The sequence below is a fragment of the Phoenix dactylifera genome, chromosome 1 (genome assembly GCF_051530095.1).
Source record: "Phoenix dactylifera cultivar Ajwa chromosome 1, Ajwa_hap1_PhDact_Kaust_v1.1, whole genome shotgun sequence".
Lineage (NCBI taxonomy): Eukaryota > Viridiplantae > Streptophyta > Magnoliopsida > Arecales > Arecaceae > Phoenix > Phoenix dactylifera.
The window spans coordinates 43189668-43201140 of NC_143190.1; the positions used below are offsets into that span (position 1 = coordinate 43189668).

At 40.1% G+C, this 11473-nt stretch overlaps 1 protein-coding gene and 1 pseudogene across 1 annotated transcript; both read right to left on the bottom strand.

Annotated features, from left to right (window-relative positions):
* Positions 1-5890: 5890 nt before the first annotated feature.
* On the bottom strand, positions 5891-9805 carry LOC148703368 (uncharacterized). The gene is made up of 6 exons (XM_089924966.1): positions 9204-9805; positions 8621-9107; positions 8070-8535; positions 6451-6678; positions 6267-6359; positions 5891-6038 (listed from the first exon to the last, which is right to left on the bottom strand). The coding sequence occupies exons 1-4, from the start codon at positions 9803-9805 to the stop codon at positions 6656-6658; spliced, it is 1578 nt and encodes a 525-aa protein (XP_089781092.1). The 3' UTR covers positions 5891-6038; positions 6267-6359; positions 6451-6655.
* Positions 9479-11473, bottom strand: LOC149768686 (uncharacterized; annotated as a pseudogene).

Below are 11473 nucleotides of genomic sequence, written 5' to 3' on the forward strand. Positions count from 1 at the left end.
AAGCTGCGGATACTTGGCTTTCATCTCTTCTTCGAGCTCCCAAGTAGCCTTCCTTTCCGTATGATTATTCCATTGTACCTTCACAAAAGAAATGGTTCGATGTCGTAGTACCTGATCTTTTCTATCCACAATTCGTACCGGGAACTCCTCATAGGTCAAATCCTCCTGAAGATGTAATGGCTCATATGCTACCACATGACTCGGATCTGGGACATATTTCTTCAACATTGACACATGAAAAACATTGTGCACACCGGATAAAGCCGGTGGTAAAGCCAGTCGATACGCCACCTCCCCAACCTTGTCCAAAATCTCAAACAGCCCAACATACCTAGGGCTCAATTTGCCACGAACTCCAAATCTCATCACACCTTTTGTAGGTGACACTCTCAAGAAAACATGATCTCCAATTTGAAATTCCAGTTCTCTCCTTCTATTATCAGCATAACTCTTCTGGCGACTCTGAGCTATACGGAGTCGTTCTCTGATCACTTGCACCTTATCAACAGTCTGTTGTACTATTTTTGGGCCCAACAATTTTCTCTCGCCCACGTCATCCCAACAAATAGGAGATCGACATTTCCGGCCATACAACGCCTCAAAAGGGGCCATTTGAATACTTGCTTGAAAGCTATTATTGTAAGCAAACTCTACTAGTGATAAGTGGCCATCCCACGCTCCTCCTAGATCCATGACACAGGCTCTCAACATGTCTTCCAAGATCTGGATGGTTCTTTTTGACTGTCCATCGGTTTGGGGGTGGAAAGCTGTGCTAAAGCTCAATTTGGTTCCAAGAGCCTTATGAAGACTTTTCCAAAACTGTGATACAAATCTACTGTCTCTGTCTGACACAATGGTAACTGGGACCCCATGCAACTTCACAATATGCTCTATATATAAGCCTGCCAATCTCTTTAAGGAGAAACCAACTCTGAAAGGCAAAAAGTGTGCTGATTTGGTTAGCCGGTCAACAATTACCCACACGGCATCATTACCTCGTAGGGTTTTTGGCAAGCTAGTCACAAAGTCCATGGTGATATGCTCCCACTTCTATTGAGGAATAAGTAGAGACTGTAATGGTCCTGCAGGTCTTTGATGTTCTGCTTTTACCTGCTGACATACTAGACACTGAACTACAAATTGAGCAATATCCCTTTTCATACCACTCCACCAAAAATGTTTCTTTAAATTCTGATACATCTTTGTGCCTCCTAGATGCATTGTATAAGCCGAGCTATGAGCCTCCTCTAAAATTTCATTTCTTAATTCTGAGACTTTAGGGACGCACAATCTGCTACCGAATCTTAAGGAACCATCCTCATGCACATGGAATTCGCTTTGAACACCAGACTCTACTGTTCCCCTTACCCTCTGCAATTCTGAATCCTCTTTTTGAGATGACTTAATCCTTTCAATCAAGGTAGGCTGTACCATAAGATTAGCAAGTCGTACCTGAGGATCATGCAGTCGTACTTCAATCTCATATCTCTCTAGGTCCAACAAAATGTTTCTCTGTGTAGTGATCAAAGCCGCTAATTTACTTGAAGATTTCCTGCTTAGAGCATCGGCCACAACATTTGCTTTTCCCGGATGGTAATTAATAGTTAAGTCATAATCCTTTAATAGCTCTAGCCATCTCCTTTGCCTCAAATTCAGCTCCTTTTGAGTATAGATATACTTTAGGCTCTTGTGGTCCGTAAAAATTTCACAATGTTCACCATATAAATAGTGCCTCCATATTTTTAAAGCAAAGATCACAGCTGTTAACTCCAAATCATGAGTAGGGTAATTCAGCTCATTTGGTTTCAACTGTCTAGAAGCATAGGCTATCACCTTCTCATTCTGCATAAGAACACAGCCAAGACCTTTGTGTGATGCATCACTATAGATGCTGAAGCCTCCTGTTCCAGATGGAAGGGCCAATATCGGAGCTGTCACCATCGTCTTTTCAACTCCTGAAAACTCAGCTCACAATCCTCCTTCCATTCAAATTTTATTTGTTTTTGGGTTAGGCGAGATAAAGGCGTGGCAATACGAGAGAATCCCTCAACGAATCTCCGATAGTATCCCGCCATTTCCAAAAAGCTGCGCACTTCGGACACATTAGTAGGTCTACTCCAATCAACTACTGCCTCTACTTTCTTTGGGTCGACAGAGATGCCATCCTTGGAGATCACGTGCCCGAGAAAGGTGATACTGTTTAACCAGAACTCACATTTCTGCAACTTGCCATAAAGCTTGTTTTCTCTAAGAGTTTGTAATACTATCCTCAAATGCTCCTCATGCTCTTGTGAACTTTTTGAATAGACTAGAATGTCATCAATAAATACTACCACAAATTGATCCAGGTAGGGTTTGAACACCCGATTCATAAGATCCATAAAGGCCGCTGGTGCATTTGTTAACCCGAAGGGCATAACCAAAAACTCATAGTGTCCATATCTAGTTCTGAATGCTGTCTTCGGTATGTCTTCAGCCCTTATTCTCAACTGGTGATATCCGGAGCGTAGATCAAGTTTTGAGAAGATTTGTGCCCCTTGCAGCTGATCGAACAAATCATCAATTCTCGGTAAAGGGTATTTGTTCCGCACTGTTACTCCATTTATTTCTCGATAATCAATGCAAAGCCAAAAACTGCCATCTTTCTTTTTCACAAATAATACAGGGGCACCCCAAGGAGAAACACTAGGCCTGATGAAACCCTGATCCAACAGCTCCTGTAGTTGTTCCTTTAGCACTTTTAATTCAGCTGAGCCATCCGGTATGGGGCCTTAGAAATCGGTCCAGTGCCAGGAATCAAATCAATGGAGAATTCAACCTCTCTATCAGGGGGTAATCCTGGCAAATCCTCTGGAAAGATATCAGAAAATTCCCTCACAATAGGAATGTCCTCTGGTTTGAGTTCTTCCAGCTGGGTGCCCATTACCATGGCTAAGAATCCTTCATCACCTTTCCGAAGGAGTCGCTTGGCCTGTATGGCTGAAATTACTTTTGGCGGAGGTAACATTTTGTTGCCATTAAAAATAACCTCTGGCTGACCAGAAATTTGAAATTTTACTGTTTTCTCGAAGCAGTCAACAGTGGCATGATATGCTGCCAACCAGTCCATCCCAAGGATCATGTCGAAATCCTTCATCTCTAGGACTAGTAAATCTACTTTCATTTCTCTGCCTTCAATATTCAAGATGCAATCTTTGCAGACAGAGTTAACTAAGATTACATCTCCACTAGGGGTGGAAACACAAAGTTCAGTCTCTAATGGCATATATGTTATTGTATTATTTCTTCTAACAAAATCAACAGATACGAAGGAATGAGTAGCTCCAGGATCAATCAAAACATAGGCATTAGTGGATGAGACTTTAATCGTACCTGTCACCACAGTGTTAGAGGCATTGGCATCCTGTTGTGTAAGTGCATAGACTCGCCCCTGAGTTCTAGGCCTCTGTTGTCCTCCCCGTTGTTGTTCATTCTGAGATACCTGATTTGCTGGAGCTCCCGAAATAGGCTGAGACGTCTGTCGAGCCTGTTGCTCACTGCGATTAGGACAGGTGCTTACCTTGTGGCCCTGCTGGCCACACGAAAAGCAATTCCCATTGAACCAGTTGCACTCGCTCTGATAGTGGGGTCCGCCACATCTATAGCATCTCACAGTATCCTTGCGCTGAGTCTTATTATTCACAGTAGTTTGTTTCTTAGGCCTGAATTCAGTATTCCTGCCATACTTATTTTGTAGCTCAGCTTGTCTGTTTCTCTTTTTCAAAATTCTTTTCCTCTCTTCTTGAGTGTCATTCAAGCCCCTTTCAACTACCAAAGCTTTGTTAACCACATCCTTGTAGGAAGAAAGCTCGAAGGTAGACACCTGTTGTCTGATTCGGGCTCTAAGTCCACTTTCAAACTTCTCAGCTCGTTCTCTTTCATTCTCCTGTCCTGGGGCATACCTGGCCAGTTCCTCAAACTTTGCAGCATACTCTACGACTGTCATGTTCCCCTGCTCTAACCGGGTAAACTCTCGAAATTTCTGCCATCTCACACTTTGGGGAATATACTTGTCACGAAAAAGCTCCTTAAATTCTTTCCAAGTCAAGGATGTAGTGTTCTGTCCCATCTTTCATCTTTCCACATTCCACCAAATATCCGCTTCTCCCAGCAGCATAAATGTGGCAAAAGTAACCCTATCCTCATCAGGGCATCTCAGAGCATTGAAAACTTTTTCCATTTCATTCAGCCAAGTCTCGGCCTCTAAAGGGTCAGAAGTGCCTTTAAAAGCTGATGGTGCAAACTTTTTGAATTCTGCCAAACTGACATGATGCTCCTGCCGACTTGTAGCCCCCTGTAAATACTGTGGAGTCACCTGCTGCTGCTGATGTTGTATCTGTTGCTGCATAAATTGTTGCTGCTGTTTCATGAAGCGTTGTTGCATCTCTATCCACTACAAGAAAATACATATTCAGCGACTAAGATTCGAGTCGCCGAATAACCATATTTGGTCGCCGAAACCTTTTCGCGACTAGAATACTCTTCGTCGCCGAACCCTAGTCACTGAAAGGTTTTGGCGACCAATATTGTGTGGTCACCTAAGGTACACCAACAACGACCAACGTTTGGTTGCCGAAGCAACTTTTCAGCGACCAAATTTGTTGTCGCTAATTCCCACGCCGACCAAATAGTTGGTCGTGGAATGTTTGTCTTCCGCTACCAAAAATATGGTCACTGAATGTCTATCTTCCCCCACCAATAGTTTGGTCGTAGAATGTATTGGAATGCATTGGCAACAAACATTTTTTGGTGGCAGAAAGTATTAACCTGTATTTAATTAATAATTCAAATTATAAGCTTAATATTTATTTTTGGGCTCGTTCCAAATCCTGTACAACCAACACAGCCTATCCATTATCCATATTGCACAATACATTTGCTCATCCAAATAGAAGTATACACAATGTTGGAGAATCCATAATCATTCATTATAAATATCATCATCTATAAGTCTAAAGTCAAGCAAACCTATTAACCATTCATCAAAATGTTTCATCCATACAATATGTTAAGGTGATAATCATCACCAAACACATCAACATGTAAATTAAAAATCCCAAAATATCTGATCTTGCAATTTATCCAAACAACCATCATGTAGATAAAAATATGAATAAACAAAAAACTGATTTCTGCTTGTAGACAACTCCACCATGATCATCTGAACAAAAGCTATCCATGTACCAAAAACTAGATTCACATGCTCATAACTCCACCATGTATCTGAGAAAGCAAAAAAGAATACACAATCAATAACCACATGTGAAAAATAATAAACTAAAATTCAAGTATAAGTTCACAATGATATTTCGCTTGATTTGGTCCAAATCTCTAAATAACCTACGTAATATAAATGAGAATACATACCAACGAGTATTTGTGCCACCAGTTGATGACATGGCCCCATCATGATGGATAGACGACTTATGCGTTTGAGTCTTTTCCTTTAAGAACTCTGTCACCAAACTTGTAAGATGCAATTTGCTTCTGTTCTTCCTCTCGCTCTTTCTTTTTCTCCTCACGCTCTCTCCTCTCCTGTTCCAATTGCCTCCGCAGCTTCTCACGCTCCATCTCACGCTCCATCTTCATCTCCTCCATCTCAGCTTTAAGTTTCTGTAACTCCCCAACATGGTCTTGTGACACACGACTAGGTGTGGAAGAAGATGAAGAGGGCTTCAGCCCATCCCCAAATCCAAGAATGTATCTCTTCCTTTTTTCAAGTGCCTGCCTAGACATCTCCTCTGATGTTAATTGCACACCGGATTGGGAAGATTCTTCTCGCAAGCTCAACATCTTTGACTGTCAATGCAAAGGTAACAACAGAATTAAATGTATATATAATCTTGCAAAAGCATAAAGTGATTTAAATTATTATTGAAATTTTAGATACCTACATGTTTCACGGCACAAATAGGATCAATCCACTCTTTGTTCTTCTTGGTATGAGTTTTCTTATAGAATTCTGGAAATTCAAGGTTTTCAGAACCATTAAACTCGGGCTGCAAAGTGTAATTTAGATTAGCATATAGCCACTATATAATAAAAAAACTAGAATAACTGTCAGATCTACTTGCATAAATGATTCCAAAAATATACATGCAGCAAACTAGAATAAAAAATCTACTTGCAGCAAATTATCTATTTTACAATAGCCAAAACTATCCCATAGACTGTTTCACAGGCAATTCACTAAAAATATAGCCAGTACATACTCAAAAATATATTACCTGTATAGTCATTGTTGCAACAAATGACCGAGATCCTGAACAATGATTGTACTCAAGCTTTTTCCTATTCTTTTTGCCAGCTTTTGATCTCACCTTCAAAAAAAATACAAATTAAAAATCTAAAGAAAACATTATGATCAAATATTTTACTTATAAACTCTGAAGCACTAAATATGTAAGTTACCTTGTGTTCTTTGCTTTTCCATACATCGTCAATTAAGTGGCGCCAATCCTCTTGAGTCACATGTTCGTATGGATGACTATAAGGATCCACATGTAAGACGTTCTTAACATGTTTGTAATGCAATTTCATATTGTGCCTCCAATTTCTGTGAATATTGTAGCATTTTCTGTGGACAGCTTGCTGAGCTACTAGATTGCCATGATAATCATCCGAGATTTTGAACTTGTCCTAAAAACATAAGTAAAATCATTATGTAGTATGATCAATGCAACTATTACAAGTATGTAAAAAAATATTATGCAATAAATAATTACAAGGACAGATTGTATGATAGCAGATTGAGTAGCCTCGTCTACATGCCGCCACGTCGGTATGCCCTTAATTAGACTCATTCTCCTAATATACACCCCCAACAGACTGGCTACCTTTGGGGCATTAATACCACATAAAGCATTCCACTCATCAAGTACTGGAACAGAAAGCTTTTCTCCGCCATTCTGGGCAATGAGCTTATCAATTCCTTTCCCAACTGTCTTACCCCGCACGCGCTTTGATGATGAACCTGCTAAAATAGTTAAATACTTTAGGCCATAAGACAAACCTGCTAATGATAGATAAAGAGAACGCAAAAAAAACACAAAATCACTGAAATGCCATCATTTTACCAAGAGTATCTTAGCAATAACAAGATTCAGAAAGATGAGTTTTCTCACCCACGCTGTTGGCAATAATAGGTGGATTTGAAAGCTCGTGGGTTTGCTGGGTAGAAAAGGTGGGGAGCAAAGTAGGTTGGGCAGCCATCACGGGCACAAGTTCAGCATCTCCAGAAGAATTCAGTTCTTCATTATCAGATGGCAGATACTCTTCATCATCATCGTCATTGCTAATCTTGTTCGGTCCTTCATTACCATTCTGATTTGAACCAAACAATGCCTTGGACATACCCGGTATGCCAAGAGCCTCTAATCTCATTGAGTTCATTTCAATCCGTTTTTGCCTTTGCCTTTCGTATCCCGTCAGCTTCTGGGACAAGCACCCAGGCTTCACAAATTTTTTACCTACTTTGTGCATCTTTCATAATAAAAATCAGATAGATACAATATTACATTCAGCCATAAAGAAATATGGAGTAAAAAGTACATCACACTCTCCATAAAAAATAGAAGCATGTAAGATAAAAATGGATGATTTTCATTAACATATAAAACAGAAGCATGTAAGATAAAAATGGATGATTTTCATTAACATATAAAACAGAAGCATGTAAGATAAAAATGTTCAACTTTGCTATAGATAGATCATTAGAGAAATATATCATAGCTTTAAATCTACGAGTGTATCACTGTCACTATCAATGTCTTCTTCTTCATCGCTAGGCTCCTCCATTACTTCATCGACACTCCCCCCGGCTTGATCTCGCCCACGGCACTACAAAATGACCTCCTCTTGAATAATTTCAGCATCAATATCATATCTGCGCAAATCCATTATGGTTGGCTCTTCAATGAAAATTGGTTCAACGTCATTGGTTTCATCTTGTTGGAATGCATGATTGAGAACAATGGTTTCTTCAACATCATTGGGTTCTAAATCACTCATCTGTGGCACATCCCATATACCTCGATGCTTGAATCTTTGGACAACTTTCCAATTGCCACGTCTCTCTGCAGTGTCATTAATATAGAATACTTGCTGCACTTGACTCGGTAGTACAAAAGAATCATCTTTGTACCACCGACTTCTTGTATCAATGCTAGTGCAATGCGCATCAATGCAGAAAGTTTTTTTACTTCCAGTGTTGAACCATTCGCATTGGAACAAAACGACTTGTTGTCCGAACATATATGTTAATTCCCAAACTTTGCACAAGTAACCGTAGAAGTCAATCGGTTGCCCTTCGTGGTCCCCTTCAACAACTAACCCACTATTCTGGCTTTTACGGCGGTTGTCACGTTCGATGGTATGGAATCGGACACCGTTACAAAAGCACCCTGAATATATGTTGACTATCGGACGAGGACCGTTGGCCAATGACCATAATTCATCAGTAGCTTCCAGTGATCGCTGGTTTCGAAGTTGAGTCATCTATAACAAAAAAGTGACATAATATGTTACTTCACTTTCAAATGCAAGGATAACGGTCGTACATGTTAATTAATTTTGCTTACGCGATCTTTGAACCACTTGGGAAATTCTTTACGTTGTCTGTTTGTGATGTCAACTTCACTCTCACCTTGTATGTAGTTCTTGTGTTCCCTATTTGACATTCCGTAACGTATAAGTAACATATAAGTCTAAGACAACTAAATATACAATAGTTGAACCTTAATAAGCAAGTTAAAAAAACATACTCTCGATATTGATCCACTTCTAAACTATTGTATAAGACAAACCATTCAGCCATCTCAAGTTCATTGACCGGCACATCAGGTCCCCTTCGGATTAACCCAAATGGTCGGGCACTTTGAGTAAAGACTGCTAACCCCGTGCCACGATCACCACCGTCATCATTCCTTTCTTCTCTGTTAAACACTGTTTCGATTCCATTGAGGTACATTGAGCAAAATGTTGTACTCTCTTTAGAAATATAAGCCTCAGCGATAGAACCTTCTGGGTGAGCTCGGTTGGCAACAAATCCTTTTAGAACTCCGAGTAACCTACGATAAATAATAGCTCAATGTTAATAGAAAAATTCTTACATGTACAATAATATATATGATTACTATTCCTACTATACGGTTGCAAATAATTACCTTTCAATTGGATACATCCATCGATATTGCACTGGCCCTCCAAGAATAGCCTCGCGAGGCAAGTGAATAGCTAGATGAACCATGACATCAAAGAAGGCAGGAGAGAAAATCTTCTCAAGCTTGCAAAGAATAAGAACAATTTGGTCCTCTAATTTTTTCAAATCAGCTTTTTTTAATGCCTTGGAGCACAATTGCTCAAAGAAATTGCCTAACTGAAATAATGCAGTATTAAGTTCTTTGTTGAGGTACCCACGCATTCCAACTGGAAGAAGGCGTTGCAAAAGAATATGATAGTCATGACTTTTCAGACCCGATAATTTACCACCTTGAGTACTTACACAGCTAGATATGTTTGCCGCATAGCCATCTGGAAACTTAATCGATTTTAAAAAATCACAAAACCCTTGTCTCTCTTGCAGGGACAATGTGTACAATGCTGGAGGCTTCTCATAAGATCCGTTTGCCCGCTTTTTTAGGTGTAACTCCTTCCGTATACCCATATCTGCCAAATCCATGCGTGCTTTTTCTGTATCCTTGCATTTTCCATCTACGCCCAGTAATGTCCCAACAATATTTTCTGCAATGTTCTTTTCTATATGCATGACATCCAAGTTGTGACGCAGCTTGAGTGTTTTCCAATAAGGGAGATCAAACAAAATGCTTTTCTTGGCCCAAATCGTGTCAGCATCTTTGCCCCTTTTTCTTTTCTTATTAATGCTTGGATGCTTGCCCAACGGCTTCTATGTTCCTGAATTAATTTGCTCCAAGATCTCTTCTCCCGTGAACTCTCGTGGCCTTGACCTGTCCTCACTTTTACCATTAAAGAGCTTGCTCTTTCGCCATATGTGGTTCTCAGGCAAGAAACGCCTCGCACCCATATAGCCAATCTTACTCCTCAAACGTTCTGATGAAGCATCTTCGTTACAAATGGGACAAGCCAAATAACCTTATGTTGGCCATCCAGACATGTTACCATATGCAGGAAAGTCATTAATGGTCCACATGAGAGCAGCACGCATTCTAAATGTACTTCCACTAGAGGCATCATAAGTTTGCACGCCATCCTTCCAAAGCTCTTTCAACTCATCAATTAATGGCCTCAAGTAAACATCTATTTCTTTACCGGGAGCCGTTTTTCCGGGAATAAGCAATGACAGCATACAAAATTGCTCTTTCATACACTTCCAAGGTGGAAGATTATAAGGCATCACGATAACGGGCCATATACTGTACGATGTGCTCATATTTCCAAAAGGATTGAAACCATCGGTGGCTAGCCCTAACCTCACATTCCGCGGATCCTTGGAAAACTCAGGATGTTGCCGATCAAAGTTCTTCCATTCCTCCCCATCAGCCGGATGTCTTAATGTTTCGTCATCCACTCGCTTTTCCTTGTGCCATCTCATATCTACAGCTATTTTCAGAGACAAAAATAAGCGCTTCAATCTCGGTGTCAGGAAAAAGTACCGCAAAATTTTATGAGGAATCTTCTTACCGTTACCATCATTCAGCTTATATCTAGGCTCATCACATATAGGGCATTTCTCCATGTTCGCATTCTCCTTCCAAAAAAGAACACAATCATATTTGCATGCATGAATTAGCACATATCCCAAACCCAAATCTCGTAAAAATTTCTTGACTTCATAAAGGGTTCATGGAACAGACTTATCACACTCCGGTAGAATTTCCTTGTATACCTTCATGTTCATGTCAAAAGAGAAATTGCTCCACTGGTTGTACACCTTAATATGAAGCATCTTAATAACGAATGATAATACTGTAAAAGTTTTGCAACCAGAATAAATGGGTTGTTGAGCATCATCGAACAACTTATCAAAATTCTGCGCATCCTCCCTCCCCAAGTTATTAGGCAATTCGTCAATATCGTCATTCATGAAAGCGCCCATGCAAACATCTTCCAGCATATTAGACAATTCTTCCCTATCATCGGTGCCATCCCCAGCCATTCTATCCTCAACACCTCCACCATTGTCACAGTTAGCATTATTTGAAACACAAGATTGATGCACGTGAACCGATTCTCCATGTTGCACCCAAGTCTTGTAAGAAGGCGAGATTCCTTTTAACATTAAATGAATCTTGACAACTTGAATGCTTTGTTTTTTGTCATTCATGCACTCGACACAAGGACACCAAATATCATTTGCTGAGCCTAAATTTGCTACCACAAATTCAATAAAGGACTTCACCCCTTCTCTATACTCTTTACTCTTCATTCTATTTTTTATTGTCATCCTCTTGTCCAT